The 18,935-nt window shown below is 37.0% G+C and overlaps 1 protein-coding gene across 4 annotated transcripts in view; it reads left to right on the top strand.

Annotated features, from left to right (window-relative positions):
• The first annotated feature begins 15,862 nt into the window (after window positions 1–15,862).
• LOC149159150 (Transducin/WD40 repeat-like superfamily protein) overlaps window positions 15,863–18,935 on the top strand; it is a 146,856-nt gene continuing 143,783 nt past the window's right edge. For 2 of the 4 annotated variants that reach the window (XR_016261743.1, XM_089436411.1), the window contains exon 1: window positions 15,867–16,257. Coding sequence is in view for 3 of the 4 variants with exons in the window: in XM_089436411.1 (XP_089292537.1) it covers window positions 16,099–16,257 (159 nt within the window). In the remaining variant the exon portion in view is untranslated. Of the gene's footprint in view, window positions 16,258–18,935 lie in introns of all 4 variants that reach the window. The other 2 variants (XM_089436413.1, XM_089436412.1) reach the window with 2 other exon arrangements.

The raw sequence follows: 18,935 nt of genomic DNA, 5'->3' as shown, positions 1-18,935 counted from the left end.
CTAGCCTCTTCCATAACTTATCTCGAGGAATTGTGTCGAAAGCTTTTCTAAAATCAACAAAACAACATAAGAGATCAATTTTATTATTGCGACATTCCTCTGCAATTATCCTAAGAGTAACAAGATGGTCTATAGTTGAATGATGTCTCCTAAATCCAACTTGTCCTTTAGCTCTTTTACCTTGGATTTTAAGCCAAAGGCTAATATTCTTTTCCAAAAAGAGCCCATATAGTTTGGCTAAAATGTGGCTAATCATAATGGTCCTGTAGTTATAGCGATTGCTTTTATCCCCACTTTTAAAGACAAGAATAATAAGGCTTTGTGTCTAAGGCTGAGGGAAGGCTTGTTTCACTGTTAAATTGAGGAGTTTGTGTGTATGAGGGATGAGGACTTACCTTTCTATTTTGAAAATTTCAGCTTGGTAGCCTTTGATATCCCTAGTTTTCCCATTATGAGTTTCTTAATCCCGAACTACACATATTCCAAAGAAAATATATCTTCCTTTATAAGAGTATTAAAGATGGTGCCCATGGGATTAAGGGAACATGTTTTGGTCTTTGAAGTATTTTCAATGTTTGATCATGCTTCTTAAATCCATGGTTAATGTGAAATTTTATACATCCTCAATAATAATATAATATGCATGAAATATTTACATCCTCACCAATATGATATAATAATCCTGGCTTGCTATTGAAAATTGCAACTCGAAATGTTAAAAATAGCATCAAGAAAGATCCTGATTTAATTTTGTTCTTGAATTAAATTAGGAATAAAATTGCAATTCCACATCACATGACAACTTGTATTAGTTAACTAAGTTAATTTGACTTATTTGGCTCAGTTAATTCGAATTGAAGGTCTAACTAGAGCCATGTAGAGTGTCTATTACATTATAGGAGCCCTTGTAGAGTTTATTTTGAGTTGTAATTAATTAATTCAATCTAACTGAGTTAAAGTATGTTAAACTAGTTTCGACTGATGGGGGAACTAGTGGGAGGTCTAGTAGTGTGGTGTTGCCTACAATTGAGTGTGGTGTTGCATGAAGTATAGTGTGGTGCTGCCTGAAGTGCAGTGTGGTGCTGTCTGCAGTGATCAACCTGTAAACTAAAGATTCACTCATAAATAACTCATGCATGTCATATCAGAGAAAGACCCAGTTGAGATTGGAGTTCAGGGACAATGCACTATCAATTGTATAATCATCTGAATTGCACAGATGGCGCATGCAGTCAAAGAGCCTAAAGGAACTGCGCAATCCAGTGGAAGAAAAATATTATTAAATATGAACCTAATTCCTCATTGAACAACATAAGGAAGTAGGAGCTTGGAAGGCTAGGAATTTGGCTAAGTATTGGCCAAAGGCAGGCAGTCAGGCAGAGGATAGAAAATACTTGTGTAGGTTGAGCTCAAGGTTGAGCATATCATATTATATTCATCCAAGACTTGTCTAGGAAGCAGTGATACATATAGAGATAGTGCAAAGGTTGCTTGGGCTTGAGCAAAGCATTGTAATCTTCTCATAATTTTTTTACTAATGCAATATACATAAAGGAAGGGGTTTTGAGCAGAAATCTTTCCCCTTAGATAAATATTTTTGCATATGTGATTGAATCTTATCTCATGTTTTGTGATTTCTTGATCGATTAATTGTTTCCACTGATGAGTAGAGTAGATTCAAGTCTTTTGTTTTGGAAAATTACATAAGCAGTTTGAATCTACAAGGAATTTCTACATGATATCAGAGCTAGATTTATAGAAATTTCTACATGGTATCAGAGTTAGATTTATATAAATTTCTACATGGTATCACAATAGAAATCATTATAGAATAGAATAATTTGAAGTTGTCCTTGCATATTGATGGAGCTCTGGTTCAGGGCAGATCCTGAAGACCATATGTGTACACTTCTTAATGGAGCTAGAAGGATGCTAGTGGGAAGATAATCAAGCTAATGTTTGGTGACACAAAAGGGAGTTGTGATCATTGATATTGGCAAAATGAGGAGCAGAGAGATTTCCCACGGGGAGATTGAGACTCAGAGGGAGTCTAGTTTCAGAGGGAGCAACCCTATGGAAGTTAGTACTTCAAGATCTGGGGAGATCAGACTCATTATTGTAGTAGTTGCAACAATAGTGTGGAATTAACAGTAGAGCAGTAGCAACATCAGTATGAGTAGATCAAAGGTTAGAGATTTGTGGTTGAGAGGGAGCATGAATTACCTCTCAACATGCAGTCTCAAAAGCAACCTCAACAAGTTGTGGAGCAACCACAATTGGAGAAGCAAAGAGGAGGCTGAGTGGAGACATCCATTCAAGCAGAGACCTCTAGTACGGGTAGAGTTCGAGCCAAGTGGGTAGAGGGAGCACATGCAGCCATACCTCTAGGTGAGAGGTGGGGCGATGTGAAGCAATAGTCCCAACAGTTACAGAAATTTGGGCAGGGTCCATTGAGGTGTGTTTGTCTCATGGAACATTACCTTGTTACAGGGGCCAGCGATATTTAGTAGCAGGAGGATACATGTCAGTCAGATACTAAGGAGTGCATAACAGTGTTGACAACAGAGCCAACAACAACACAATTTTCCCATTAGATAGTTCCAGATTTATTCAGTGATTATTTCTGTTTATTTTTTATTCCAGTTGTAGATGTTACAATAGCAATAACAATAATGAGAAGTGTTGCATGCAGTATATTCCAAAGGTGTTAGATCGGGGTGTTGAAGAATCTAGGGCAAACGAAGTTAATGAGATTATTCTCGCCATGATAACTATTTGTGAGGTATTTTTAACTTTTCTTATTAACACAATCTTCTCTTGTTATTATTAGAGTGTGTCTTCTTAGTTTATCAAATAGTTACCAAAACAAAAGAGACAAGAACAGAAGATGTTGGTTTTCTACCAAGGCCAAAAATCTTTGAGAGGAAAACCTGCACAAAATTCTTCTTATAGATATTCCAATTGATGAATACCAAGACCATGACCCTTGACCTATTAGGCCACTTCAAGACCATGACCCTTGACCTATTAGGCCACTCCAAGACCAAGAGTCCAAGACACCAATCCTCTTCTTTGTCATTGTTGAGATCATCATCATTACTGCAACATTGAGGTCATCACTACTGCACCACCGAGATCTTCATTACAACTGCAATATCAAGGCCATCACTGAGATCATTACTATTGTTGCACCTTCGTAGATATATTTTATCATAAAATTGAGATCTTATATTGAGATATGTACATATAGGAGTGTTGCATCTAGATACACTGAGATCATGACCTTCCATTAAGATCGTGAATATGTCTATATGATTACTTCTATGCCGAGATTATAATTGTATTTAGAATGTATGCCAAGACATGTATGCTGAGACAGAGTGTGTCACTGTGGGATCACCGATATCCTCATCGTCGAGACTGTGACTGTGTCTAGAGGGTATGCCGAGAGCGTATTATTGAGAGATCTTCATCACACATATGTCGAGACTATGGCTGCATCTTAGTATGCCGAGGCAGTGCTCATTAAGATTGTGAGGAGGCCGAAACATCACCTCTGTGATACACATCCGAAAAACACAGAGATCCTCCTCCATCTGAAAACCTGAACTACTGTACTCATTTGAAATTTTTGAACCATTGTACTTATATGAGATTTCAGAGGACCGGAGTTCTGTCTACCTGTAATGCGAATCTCACACGCCTATATATATTGGCTAGTCATAGATATAAGCCGACAAGAGAGAGGGAACCGTTGTGTCTCCTTATTTGAGCCAACATGACTACTTTTTACATTGTTTGGAGGCCGACTTCTTCATGAGGGATTGTGTCTGTCTTTGGAGGGTTGTTAGACATTTATATAGACTTGTATATAGGCTCAAGAAGAGATTCTTCGTACATGACACTAACTCTTTGACTTATAAATCCTAAGGTTCTCAATGGGAGCCACTAACAAATAAACCTCTTGCTCATGAAACTCATGCAACAAGACATAAAAAATAGTTTTATTTCTTTTATTTCATCATTTACAAAGATCATGTCATTATGAAGGCTGAACCTAGTTACACTTTCTTCAACACTCCCTCTTAACTAGGGAGGTATTCATAATGGTACTTGGTCATTCTCAATCTGAAGAATTTCTCATAAGAAGAATTAGATTGCTAACCCATCTATATAGCATCATAGTAACCAACATTGTTTCCATGACAAGGCCTTGACTGATAGCTCTATCTCTCGTTAGATTAGAGCACAATGTTGGTGAGGCCAATGACTATAGACACCTTCATCATTGTCTCCCAAGGTACATACCCACCCGGGTGTTCATTAAGTATGACCTTCTAGGACTATTCTTATCTTTGGTTCCCAACCCTCAAAGAATATCAGTCCTCTTGCCTACTCTTATCTTGGATGCCCTACACATCCTCAAAGAGCATTAGATGCCAGATGATTACCCAATCCTTCCATTATTTCTTCCCAAATGAAGACAAGAATGTTGTGTCTATCTCCCCCTCTCAATTAGGGAGGATACATCCATCATGTGTCTACATTTCTCTTCATGGCCTTCACTAAGACTTACAGTTGTTAGTCCTGGTCTAATGCATGACACATGAAATAGAAAAACACAAACTATCACTCCCTCTTAATTAAGGGTGACCTAATCCAAGCCCCCTCTTAAATAGGGACTTGTCAGAGCTCCCTCTTAACTAGGGACTCTCCTTTTCATCAACAAATTCTTCTCTGTGGGTCCTTCAATTGCTTGATCAATTTCTTTCCTTGATGTCATGAAATTTAGTTGATCTTCTTCCTTGTAGGGCATTAAGCATCCATCACTTTCCTTCTTGGTTCGTCATGTCATTCCTTTATCCATGGAAAGTGGCCTGCTTGATACATATCTTAACCTTCGTCATATGGCTACATCTTCCTCATCATGTTTCTTTCAGGAATTTCCATCCTCCACATGAATGTTAATTGCACTTGTACTTACAACTCTTGTTCCATTAGCCCTGCATGAACTCATCCAGATATTATTCAAGAAATCAAAACATAACATTAAATCAAATAGTACTTTACGAGATGGCTCTTCATCATGACATCTTCCTATAAGTATCAACATTCTGCATACATGTTGACACATCTCCCAAAGATATCCATTGTCAAGGGTCTCCATCTTTTTCAAACTTTCATCAGAGTCTTCATGTCTTTCTGGGAGATTTCCTAGTCAAATCTTCTTGGTCGTTTGGATTTTGATTACCTTCATCATGGTTGTATATCTTATAATCTCTTCCTTCCTCACTCATTCCATTCACAGGAGCTTTCAATCAGAGTTTCTTAATTGTATTCAACCAACTCATACTTCATATGAGGACATATTATGTTGGTTTCATCTAGTGTGACTTATGTCTTTGTTGAGCCTCAAGCCTGCACCTTCCTATACACCCTCTCAGCCTTCTTTTTCCACTTATTTCATCCACCCAGCTGTTAAATCATTGCATTGTAGTTTAAAAAGAGATTTTTACATGGTTTTCTGACTATGCTTATGACTGTTGTTTGGTTTAGTTTTTGTTCATGCAGCTGCGGAAACTTCTCAGTTTCCGCAGCCAGCACAGGTTTCTGCAGCCAGCACAGGATTCCGCAGCTATTTTGTTAAAAGCTGTGCTACAGGTGTCCTATGAAGAAACAAGCTATATGGGCAAGCTACAGGTGACGGATACATGGAACGTGTCCCTTCAAATCAGCCAAATCATCCATGGAAGGTCACGGTCAACGAGGGTCAAAGGCAAAGCCAACCAAGGAGTTCAGCGGTGGCACGTCTCTGTTTTGGGCACGTGAACGATTACGTAGCACAGTCCTCAGCCCACGAAGACACCGGCACACCTGGAGATCATCCCCGTAACCTGAATCCAACAACTACCACTCCGAAGATTTAATAGACATGATGACAGTTACGCTAGATCTCGGCTGAAGGGATCTACGTGTCTTTGGCAACACAGTTAATAGCGTAGGAGTCAGTTAGTTAGTTCAACACTTTTTCATTATAAATAACGCGTCGATGAACGCTGTAAAAAAGCTTTTTGGATATGTAATTTCTGAACTGTTATTGTTATCACCCCACTGTTTTATATATGTTGTTGTTTTAATACATGAGAAGACTTTTATGAGTTCATTCGTGTGACTACTCGTTGACTGGATGAAGTGGCAGAGGGCCCCTGCGCGCTGAAGCCTTGTAAAGTTTTCATTTGGTTTTATTATGTTTCTACTTTCATAATCTTTAGCTTGTACATAACACGCTGTTTTAATGTTTCTTAACTCACTGCTGTTTATATTTTCACCTCTGTTTTCTTATAGCTGTCAGCTGATCAGTGCTTTTCTGCAGGTTTTCTTAGGCAGCCCGGGCAAATTTTCATCTTTTTTATAACTATTGACATATGAGATCGTCTTGTCCTTCCTGCTAACTTTCATTTTCTGAAGTTTAATTCCAGCACTGTCTTTTTCAAGTTGTGATTTGCTTATTTATTTTTCTGTTATTTATATATCATACTACTCATCAGTTCATGGTTTCTTTCTATAGTCAAGTGACTCTATTAGCAAGAAATCAGAATATTACTAATTGTAGTGTGATTTAGTTATCATATTGCTTAAACTTATTCATGATTGCTTCCCACAAGGTAGATTGAGCTGAAGGGTAAAGGATCAGAAGAGTTGAAGTAGTGTGATTAGTTTCCTTTCTGCAATTTAGTTATCATATTGCTTAAACTTATTCATGGTTGATTCCCACAAGGTAGATTGAGCTGAAGGGTAAAGGACCAGAAGAGTTAAAGTAGTGTGACTAGTTTCTTTTATGCAATTTAATTTCTTGCCATTTAGATAGCATATTACTTGACTTGTTCATGATTGCTTCCCACAAGGTAGATTGAGCTGAAGGGTAAAGGATCTGAAGAGTTTAAGTAGTGTGAATTAGTTGCTTTGTTTTTAGTTTGTGTTGCTTTAAGTTCAGTTTTTACTTTCTTTTCATTTAGCAGCAAGGATATTGGGCCATTGTCATTAGTTCACTGTTTGATGCATTTACTTCCTCTTAAGAATTGATTTCAGTTTAGTTGTTCTAAAGCTTTCTTCTTGAGCACTTTCAAGTTTGAGAAAATCACTGTAGAAACCACCATCACCATCCATACTTCATACTTCACTTTCATTTTCACCATCACACATTAGGGAAAAGATAAATCCAAAAATAAACTGAAAACTCAAAAACGACAAAAGATTAAGGAAATGGTTATCTAGTACATATAGTACACTTCACTTCGTCAGCTTACGAATCCCGAATTGACATTTTAAATAGCAATTTAGATCACACTAAATTGACCAAACAGTCTTCCTACATTCTCTCAGAGGAGGAGATCCTTTTACTCTTGATCATGCTTCTCAAGATAGAAGTAGTGATCCTGCAACCATATGACATGACTTTATATTATTAATCACAAGCATACATACCTCATTTTACCTTTAGGTCATCTACGCTTCTACCAACAACTTCCTTGATTGAAAAGATCCGCAATCCCTTGATCTGCTTCATTTCTCATGTCATCATATCGTCATCCATGAATTCCACAAGTTGGGGTTTCTGATGAAACACTTGCTTCCTCTCTAGATTAGTGAACCCTTTGATGAGGATTCCATCAGATAATCTTGAGGATCTTGTATATCCCCACATGGCAGATGTTTTCTTTTTGACTTGATGGATGATCAGCCTTGTCCTGGATGACTTCTTCCATTCCTTCATTGTCCAATGAGGTTCCCAATAGCTATATCCTTCATGTTTGATTGCCATGGATTTTGTCCTTCATTATTCCCATGGTGATGTCACAAGCTCTTGTTTCTAATGCTTCCATGATGCGAAAATACATCTTATTATCATGGTCATATCTATAACAAAAGATTTAGGGGCTTATGATAAGGTCCTTTTTGTGAGGGATACCATCTCAATCATAGTAGAGATATGTTACTCCCTCTTTCCTTGGCCCTTTTCTTCATCTTCCTCCATCTTTCCGGTGATATGAGCTTTCTTTTCATAATCTTTCCATAGTATTGTTCTGTCTTGTTTGAGGACCAAACTTCCCTTTTCTTTCTGCAAATGTTTGAGTCCTTTAAACTTCAAAACTTTTTTCCTCAACTTGTCTTTTTCTATCTAACATAGAGACCACAAGTTATCAAATGAGGTAACCTTCTTGTTCATGGACATTTGTTACCTTGATTATCAGTCAGAACAATGATGATTAACTTCTTATCATCTCTCTTAGATATCCCAATTGAGATCTCATGAAGATATTCCTTCATTCTTTGATACCTTCAATTTTGAGTAGATCAGGTCTAAGTGATATGACCTTCTTTACTACATTTTTAGAGGATATATCTTCTAGAATTTCATATATCTCTCCTCTCTTGCTACATAGGAATGAGAGGACCTTTGACTCATTTCATCAGAATCCTATGAGTCCCTTGATCCTTTTCCATGCATTCAAACAATGCTTGACCTTCAGAGACTTTTCCATAGATATCAATGACTTCTCTTTCGGGGATTATATCTATCCTTCTTTCTCATGCAAAGAATTTCGATGACCCAACCTATTTATAGATCTCCTTGCAAACACAAAGTCATTTAACCAAACTTGATTATAAAATGAAAGATACTTACTTGACAAGTGGAGATGAACTCTTCTACTTGATCACTTTGATGATGGTTGAAGAAGAAGTATTAGAGCCTCCTCTGTTGCTTCTTCAGATGATCTTCTTCTAGGGTAAGGAAATGATCCTTGCTTGTGAATATGACACTGCCTTCTCTTGTAGGGTAGATCAAGATTGCTTCTAGGGTTTCAACTTTCTCCAAGATGATGTGATCTTCATTTTTGAGGTCCTTTGAGCTACATTGATTTGTAGATAACTTGATGAGAGTCTTGGTGACCTTTTTATGATGACTATGGAGACAAAAGTTCTTGTTGTTGTAGACTGCTTCTTTGAACTAGGGCTTGATCCTTCAATGTAGATCTTGATCCTTTTGATATCCTTCAACTTGTTTTGATGCCCTTCTTGAAACTTGATCCTTGAATGTCTCTTTTCTGTCCTTCCTTTGACTTCAGCACCTTAGCTCTGATCCTACGTTGAAGAATCTAGGGCAAATGAAGTTAATGAGATTCTTCTCGCCATGATAACTATTTGTGAGGTATTTTTAACTTTTCTTATTAACACAATCTTCTCTTGTTATTATTAGAGTGTGTATTCTTAGTTCATCAAATAGTTACCAAAACAAAAGAGACAAGAACATAAGATGTTGGCTTTCTGCCATGGCTAAAACCTCTCACTCTTTGAGAGGAAAACTTGCACAAAAGTATTCATATAGAGATTCCAATTCATGAATACCAAGACCATGAACCTTGACCTATAAGGCCACTCCAAGACTAAGACACCAATCCTCTTCTTTGTCACTGCTGAGATCATCATCATTGCTGCAACACTGAGGCCATCACTGAGATCATTACTATTGTTGCACCTTCATAGAGATATTTTATCATAACAACGAGATCTTATACTGAGATATGTACATATAGGAGTGTTGCATCTAGATACACCTAGATCATGACCTTCCATCAAGATCATGACTATGTATATATTATTACTTCTATGCCGAGATTATAACTGTATTTAAAATGTATGCTGAGACAGAGTGTCACTGTGGGATCACCAATATCCTCATCATCGAGGCTGTGATTGTGTCTAAAGAGTATGCCGAGAGTGTGTTACTGAGAGATCTTCATCACACATATGCCGAGACTATGACTGCATCTTAGTATGTCGAGACAGTGCTCATTAAGACTGTGAGGAGGCCGAAACATCACCTCTTTGATACCCATATGAAAAACACAGAGATCCTTCTCCATCCGAAGACCTGAACTACTGTACTCATCCGAAATTTCTAAGCCATTGTACTTATCTGATATTTCAGAGGATCAGAGTTTTGTCTGCCTGTAATGTGAATCTCACACGCCTATATATAGTGGTTAGTCATGCATATAAGCTGACATGAGAGAGGGAATTGTTGTGTCTCCTTATGTGAGCCAATATGACTGCTTTTTACATTGTTTGGAGGCCAACTTCTTCAAGCGGGGTTGTGTTTGTCTTTGAAGGCTTGTTAGACATTTCTATAGACTTGTATATAGGCTCAAGAAGAGCTTCTTCATACATGACATTGACTCTCTGACTTATAAATCCTAAGGCTTTCAATGGGAGCCACTAACAAATAAACCTCTTTCTCATGAAACCCACGCAACAAGGCATACAAAATATTTTTATTTATTTTATTTCATCATTTACAAAGATCATGTCATTGTGAAGCCTGAATCTAGTTACACTTTCTTCAACACGGGGTATGTGTGAATCCCTTTGTTGTTGAGAGGGAGCGTTGAAAATTGCAATAAGAAATGTTGAAAATAACATTAAGAAATATCGTGATTTAATTTTGTCCTTGAATTCAATTAGGAATAAAATTGTAATTCTACATCACATCACAACTTGTATTAGCTAACTAAGTTAATTTGACCTAGTTGGCTCAATTATTTCAAGTTGAGGATCTAAATAGAGTCATGTAGAGTGTCTCCTACATTATAGGAGCCCTGATTGAGTTTATTTTGATTTGTAATTAATTATTTCAGTCTAATTGAGTTAAAGTCAGTTAAACTAGTTCTAACTACTGGAGGAACTAGTGGGAGGTCTAGTAGTGCGGTGTTTCCTGCAATGATCAACCAACAAACTGGAGATTCACTCATAAATAACTCATGCATGTTAGATCAGAGAAAGACCCAGTTGAGACTGGAGTTCAGGGACAATGTAATATCAATTGTATAATCATCCAAATTGTACAAATGGTGCATGCAGTCAGAAGAAGAGCCTACAGGAACTGCACAATCCAATGGAGGAAAATTCTTATTAAATAGGAGCCTAATTCCTCATTGAACATCACAAGGAAGTAGGAGTTTGGAGGGCTAGGAACTTGGCTAAGTATTGGCCAAAGGCAGTGAATCAAGAGAGGATATAAAATACTTGTGTAGGTTGAGTAGAGCATATTGTATTCATCTAAGACTTGTCTAGGAAGCAGTGAGACATATAGAGATAGTGCAGAGGTTGCTCGGGCTTGAGCAAACATTGTAATCTTCTCATATTTTATGATTAATGCAATATACATGTAGGAAGGGGTTTTGAGCAGCAAGCTTTCCCCTTAGATAAATCTCTGAGCATATGTGATTGAATCTTGTCTCATGTTTTGTGATTTCTCAATCGATTAATTTTTTTGCTGATGAGTAGAGTAGATTCAAGTCTTTTGTTTTAGAAAATTACATAAGCAGTTTGAATCTACAAGGAATTTTTACATGGTATCAGAGTTAGATTTGTAGAAATTTCTACACCTGTTAGAAAACTAATCCTTGGGATTAGGTTTGTGTTATGGTGAGTGGTTATTAGAGTCCAAGAAGACCCGAAAACTGAATCAATGATTTCTTTATGTATTTATTTGTACATTGTGTACATCATTCTTTGAGATCAATTCTTAATATACAATTGAGTTTGGTTTCTAGTTTTGTTGTCTAACAATGGTATCAAAGTAGGTTAATATGCTCTATCTAATAGAATGAATATGTGAATATGTGCTTGTTGTTTTAGAGTGCCATGGATGATGTAAGGGAAGTGAAGGTAGCACTGGATTGGAAGGGTTTTAGGGTTGAGGTCAGACGTTCTGAATTTTGGGGTTCTGAATTTTGTTGAGGTCAGACATTGTTTCCATTACTGAGACCACAAGCTTGTTTAACATGGTATCACAATTGTTGATCTTCTGTAACTTGAATGATGTTAGTTGGGAATGTTAAAAAATGTCATGAGTTTGATTAGTCGCACCTCTGGTGTCCAAATATTCGAGTCGAATGGTAGTGTTTACAAATTTCATACGTGGGCATGTGTTGTACAAGCCTGCATATAACCATTGTCATGTCATCTGTTTATTGGGTCTATTCAAAGTAAAATTAATCTGACTTAACCGTTCCAATTAAATAAAAATTAATAAAAACAAATGAAATAAATGATTTGTTGCGTCCACTGCTTCCGCCATATTTTTTTCCCTCTATTTTGTGTTGCCTCTCCAGTTAGTTTTCAACTTAAGGGTGTCGTCGAATTACACAATACCTGAAGCAATTAGTTATTACAGTAACCACAAAACACAAGATAAGGCAGACATATTTGTTCTTTTTAAGGCTAAAACGTTGTTCAAACATGTTTTCTCCTTACTCTTACAGAACATATGGGAAAGAGATCGTGGTCGATAGAAAATTCATGAGAACAAATTACCCAATTGTTTTGATTGATTTATATGAAAGACATTTGCGCTACAACATTGCATAATGATAGGAGGAGTACATATATTTATATAATTTTAATACATATTATGGCAATGTAATAGATGGAATGCTCTGTTCCAATAATTTGTTTTAGTTCTGACAATTTACAGTTTGATTTCCTATAGAAGTGTGGATTTTGTCAAAAGCGCTTTTGTGTTGTTGTATGTGGAGAATCACACTTCAATCTGTTCCACTAGCTTGAGATCCCTCTGAGACAGATGCTGTTAAGAGAAGGATTGATCCAAATAATGTAGCGGTCTGAAATTTTCTGGTTATTAAACAATAGTTGTGAAGTCAACAACTGCTGAAGATTTAAAGAATTAAATGTTGTCAATGAACTGAGTCTGCCATTTACCTTGGTAATGATTTATGCTAGTTGGTACGCATATGGTTGATTCCTACAGGTCCAACCCTTGAAACCGCAATTGAAGATGTCACTGTAGGAGGGAGTAAATCTTGGTTGTAGAACCAGAAGGGTGTTTCCATATGCATCTGTTCTAGCATGCTTGATTTGCCAAGCGGCAAGGGTATTGAAAAGTCTATGACAATTTCTTATTATGATATTGATTTCATTATAATATGTTTCTTATTGAAAGATATATGAAAGATGTCCCAGCCTATGAATTCATGAAATATTCATTCAATTTTGTTATCCATGTATGATGTGGGATGGATTTTGGTGTAAGAAGATTGAGCAATAACCTCTAGCAAAGAAAAGGAAGTAGCTTGAGGTACTTCTGCATCCAATTGTAGCACCCTGTTGCTCTCTTGATTTGGCACACAAGATTGGACCTTTCACGATTGGACATCATAATTCATTGGAATCTTTCTGCCTCTACTGCTCGTTGACTACAATGATTATTAAGAAAGGAAGAATCGGAAAATGCCAATGTGAAATATGTGCCAAATCCTCCAACGGATCAAGGGACAGAGCATGTCATTATACAATGTCTTTATTGGCCTTATTGCATGCTGGTAAGAGAATTATATTCTAGTTTAAACATTATACTTTTTCCGAGGCTTCCATATACCTAGAAAAGTTGTGGTCCTCCTTTAAGACAACTTTCGCATGTCAAAGTCTTTTTGTGTTTCCTAAGAGTCCAAGTAAGATATACTAATAAGCTGTGAGAAATTAATTACTTGTGAAGGATACACATTGTTTTTCCTTGATTTTGTCTTAATTGGTTGGAAGAAGGTGGCATATATGAAAGTTTTATTTGTCAAACTAGAACAAGATTGAGAGTCCTCTTTTATTTGACATATTCCATTATAATTGGGTGCATTTTTGGTGGTAGTCGACACCCCTTTTTCAAAGTTGATTGTGAGTTGGAGAAAATGGCTAAACTGAATAATTTATTAGAGTTATTAAGCAATCTAAGGTCGTCTACAATTTATAACAGTGTCCAAATCAACAAAGACACCCTGTCTGACATTAGAAACTGTTTGAAAAATGCACAAGAGAAGATAGAGTTTCTGCAATTTGAATCCCAATTCCAACAAGATGAACTACATGAATTACAAAAGAAAAATTCTAAACCTGTTCTTGTTCAGAACAACAGTTTATTTGAACCTGATCATCAACCAAAGAATGATTAGAGTAATGAAGTGATTTAAAAAAAAAATGGATGTAGCAAGAATTCATGTTCAGGCAAAGGTATGCAAAAGTCATTTGCATACATATGTGAAGCCTATCGTTCCCAAAATCTTTATAAGATCGTGGGAAGAAATCATGCATAACAAACACAAAATTGGTTTGGGATATAACAAGCATGTCTTAGATGTACCTTTTCATATTCTTTATTTTTCTAAACCTATACAATTTCATAGTGCTGAATTTTTGAATTGTGTTGTTCGAGAACAAATTGATTGATGCCGACATTGTGACAAAGTTGTACATGTGAAAGATCAATGTTTTGATCTTCACCCGTGTGAGCATTATGGAAAGCATAATCACCATTCAAACAGATGTTCCAGAAAGAAGACTACTACAAGAGAGAAACTAAATTTTGGATGGATTTCTTCTTGGGATTAGTCTAAAGCAACCAAGAAGATTTATGGGTCCTACCACATGATATGTTCGAGAGTATTGACTAGCCTTGCAGTGATGAAGAGTACTTCATCTTTTCACCTTGTATTCGACAAGGGGAGAAGTGATGGTCTGCTATAGGTTCAAAGATTTGTCAAGTGAGCCCAAATTAGAGATCCACAAGTGAGCTTGAGCCACAACTTGTAGTAGTTAGAGCCAGAGTTGTAACCAGAAAGACTTCAATTTTTGTTGAATGAGTTGTTTGTGAACGAGCACTTTCAGATTCAGAATTGTTTGAGGAACTACATTGATAATTCCAGAGTTAGTGGTCACCTTAAAACCACATTTTTTAGAGAGATTCAACTCTTGGATGAGATGCATTTTTGCATTTTGAGCTCTCGTTCTTGGACTTTGATACATCCCTTCGGATTAAAGGGGGAATGTTAGACAACTAATCCTTGAGATTAGGTTTGTGTTATGGTGAGTGGTTATTAGAGTCCAAGAAGACTATGAAGGTTCCAAAGTTGGTGTTGGTTGAGACCTTGAGTTCTAGTACATTGGTTTGTGGTCATCCTTAAAAACCATTTTTGAGAGACATTCAACTCTTGGTTGAGATGCATTTTTGCATTTTGAGCTCTCATTTTTGGACTTTGATACATCCCTTCGGATTAAAGGGGGAATGTTAGACAACTAATTCTCAAGATTAGGCTTGTGTTATGGTGAGTGGTTATTAGAGTCCAAGAATACCCAAAAATTGAATCAATGGTTTCTTTATGTATTTATACGTACATTGTGTACATCATTCTTTGAGATCAATTCTTAATATACAATTGAGTTTGGTTTTTTAGTTTTGTTGTCTAACATGGCCTCGACAGTCCATGATTAAAAATGTGTGTGCTCGTAATCCTAGCCTCGACAGTCCATGATTAAAAATGTGTGCGCTCTTCGGCTATGAAATTGTGGCGATTGCTTGTGTTTAGGACCTTAATGAATCTTGCAAAATTGCAAATAACAAAGATACGTCTCTAATACTACTTTGGCTGCTTCCCAGAACGAAAATCAACACATTCTTATAGTTAGATGTTTGTGTATATGAGAGACGAAGACTTACCTTTCTATTTTAAAAAATTTAGTTTGATAACCTTTAATATCCCTAGTTTTCCATTACAAACTTCTTAATCCCAAACTCCAAGTCTTCCCAAAATAATATATATCCTTCTCCATAAAAATATTCTAAGATGGTGCCTATAAAATTAGGGGAACATGTTTTGGTCTTTGAAGTATTTTCAATACTAGACCATGCTTCCTTAATCCATGGTTAACATAAAATTTTAATCTGGTGGAGTTAAAATATCATTCATTCATCTAATAGCATGAAATATTTACATCCTCACCGATATGATATAATAAACCTGAAACATTTAACCGTAGGAGTGTCCTGATTTTCGTTCTTGGAAGCAGCCAAAGTAATAATACTACAGACGTGCCTTTGTTATTTGCAACTTTCCAAGATTCATTCGGGTCCTAAAGCAATCGCCACAATTTCATAGCCGCAGGGCGCACACATTTCTAATCATGGACTGTCGAGGCTAGGATTATTTTGAATAGTTCCAGGTGGGAATGGAAACTTTATCGAAGTAGAGCATGAGGTGCGAGACAGTGCAGGCCCTGTGGGCCGCTCCTCCTCTTCACCAAGTGGTAGCGACTGCAGTGCTTAACGACCCTCCAACTGTCTACACAGGCGGATCCGATGGAGCCATCGTCTGGTGGAAGCTCTCCTTCCCACCTTCATCCTCTCATCTGGTATTTTTTCCTCATTATCCCAATTCCATTTCTGCTTTCAATGTTATTTGTTACAAGGCGATGATGTAGCTGTGAAGAAAAACCAATGTATGCACAATTTCTACATTTTTCCTTTTTGCTTCTAAATTCGAACGTCTGATCCAATTCCGGGGCCGTTGGAAGAACAATCCACACCCTGATAGGTACCAACCATAAAATCTGCATGTAGCCCGTCGACTCGGGCAGGTCCTCGGTTCTATTCCTAGCCTGTCCAATTTTCCTAGGCTTCCTACAGGCCACAAACTTTTTTAAGTGTATAAAGAATGGTGGAGTCTAAACGTTGAAGTTTTTGGTTTTTTTTTATAATTGAATCCGGTCATATGATTCTCAATGATATTGCAATTTTCTCTTTATCTAAATTGTATTTTTGAATGTAGAAATAGATTCAGAGCATTGGAAAATCCTGGATATTGAAATTATATACACTCAACCATTTAAAATTACTTGAATGTAGAAATAGATTCAGAGCATTGGAAAATCCTGGATATTGAAATTATATACACTCAACCATTTAAAATTACAATTTCAACAATTCTTGGCCATACTTACAAAACTTAAAACTACAATTTTAACAATTCTTGGCCATACTTACAAAACTTAAAACTACAATTTTTACAATTCTCGGCCATAGTTACAATTTCAACAATTCTTCCCATATTTGGGACAAAATTAATTGGAAAATCTGCCCAGAAAAAGGCTAGTTTAGACTATGCTTATAAAGAACTTTAGGACGATTAAACCGGATATACTGAAATTATTGTTAGAAATAGCAATCCATACATTGAGTCGAACTGCTGAAAGTGGTTGCTATGACAGGGACATGTAGTTTAGTGGTAGATCAGCCTACCGGCCAGGGGCACGCTTTGGTTTTGATTCCCAGCCTGTTCAGTTTTCAACCCAGTTTGCAAATTCTGCATATATATTTCCATGCTAACCTGTTTTAGCGGTTGAGACCAATAGTTGTCTTCGCCTTTATCTATAGTCAAACATTATAGGGGACATGTTAGAACAGGAACCATTGCAGTCAAAACAGATGCTTCATATAAGCTACACTGGCAGAATTACCAGTGCCCCAATTTATGCAGGGTGAACAAGCTTACAAGAGGCAAATTGCAAACCTGCTGGCTTTCACAAGTGAACTGGTCCACAAACGTCAGCACTACGCACATGCCTTGAGGGGCTTGAGACACTGATGGGCATCCTGAAATGTACCATTCCTCCCATTGAACTGCAACCCTGTTGGTGGCAAATTGTGTCATTCATTTTATTCACCTTTACATTGAGGGAAATGCGTTTCTTTGTCATAGAATAAGTACAGGAACACGATATCTTTAAGTTACTTTTGTCCTTTTCACACTTAATAGATTACATCAGATCTTACCTCAAAGTTTTTGGTTTCCTTTGATCCATGGAAGTCATGCATAATTGGACAAAGTACCTAACGGTTGAGACTACATTTTGTCAAGTCACAAACTGTAAAAGAGATTCACTTTCTTAACTTTATGACAACTAAAGGTCCATTTTCAATTTCATGTTTTATGGGAAAGATAAAAGTGTTGATTTCAACCATTTTGTGTTCCAAGCCTTACTTTAGTCTAGTTTCATGTGCTTAATGATTGCATGAGTCTGGCAAGAAAGAAATAAACTAGTTTGGTTTCAGTGGTTTGAGGTAGGTCCAGTCCAAAAAGTTCAATAATACAACATTCTTCCTAAATATACAATTTTTTCTATTAGGTTTATCTTTTTTGGAAATTCAACTTTGGTTTTTAAATTCTTTGATTTGAGATTAGGTGGATTCACCGACCATTTATAGCTCTGACTCACAAGATAGGATTGCTTCCTTAAACTTATATTGTCAAGAGTATTCCACTACCATACAACAACAACACTTAACAGCCTTGTATTCAAAATGCTCAACTATACAGATTTTTAAATTTTTTTCCGGCCATGAAATACACTTCCTAGGGAAACCCACCAGGTACTTCCCCCTATTGCAAGGATGGTAGTTGTTACAACAAAAGCTAGCACCTAGTGCAAACTTCAAAACCTCACTAGGTGACCTAGGCAATGTGCAACACACAGACGTCTAATCACTGTCACCTCAACAACTACTCCTCTCTCTTTAGTGAAGGACAAATCAAACACAAGGGAGGTTTCTTTGGTAGGGCTTAGTGTTAAAATTGGCAACGAGGGCCAAACTCCATGTGGGTCATCTTATTTATGGCAGCTGATATTTTTCTTGGATCCCTCTCATTGAGAGGTGTAGGATTGATCTAAAGATCATCCGATTCTGATAAGTATTCATGGAGTTATGAATTTATTTGTGTTATAAGTCAATTCGTCAAGGTCGGCCAGCAACCAAATAACACCTACATGTAATCAACATTTTAGTATAAAAGGACATGACTTGAGAGTCATTTCACACACACTTCTCTCTTGATTTCTCTCCATTTGTCTTGGGTTTTAGTGTGAGAGAAATCTAGGAGGAAGAAGCCCTAGACATTGGAGGAAAGGAGGCTGCCCTAGCCGCAGCAAAGAAGACAAACCAGCGAAGCTATGGAAGGGATCTACGTTGACCTAAAGGAGCTCATGGAAGAAGTTTAACGCAGCTATGGAGGAGGCCTTAACAAGCCCTAGCC

Source organism: Pinus tabuliformis, chromosome 5_2 (assembly GCF_031772625.1).
Source record: "Pinus tabuliformis cultivar Carrire ecotype Pingquan chromosome 5_2, CPIR1, whole genome shotgun sequence".
NCBI lineage: Eukaryota > Viridiplantae > Streptophyta > Pinopsida > Pinales > Pinaceae > Pinus > Pinus tabuliformis.
Note: the sequence above shows the minus strand (reverse complement) of the source record. Positions and strands in the feature narration are given on the sequence as shown.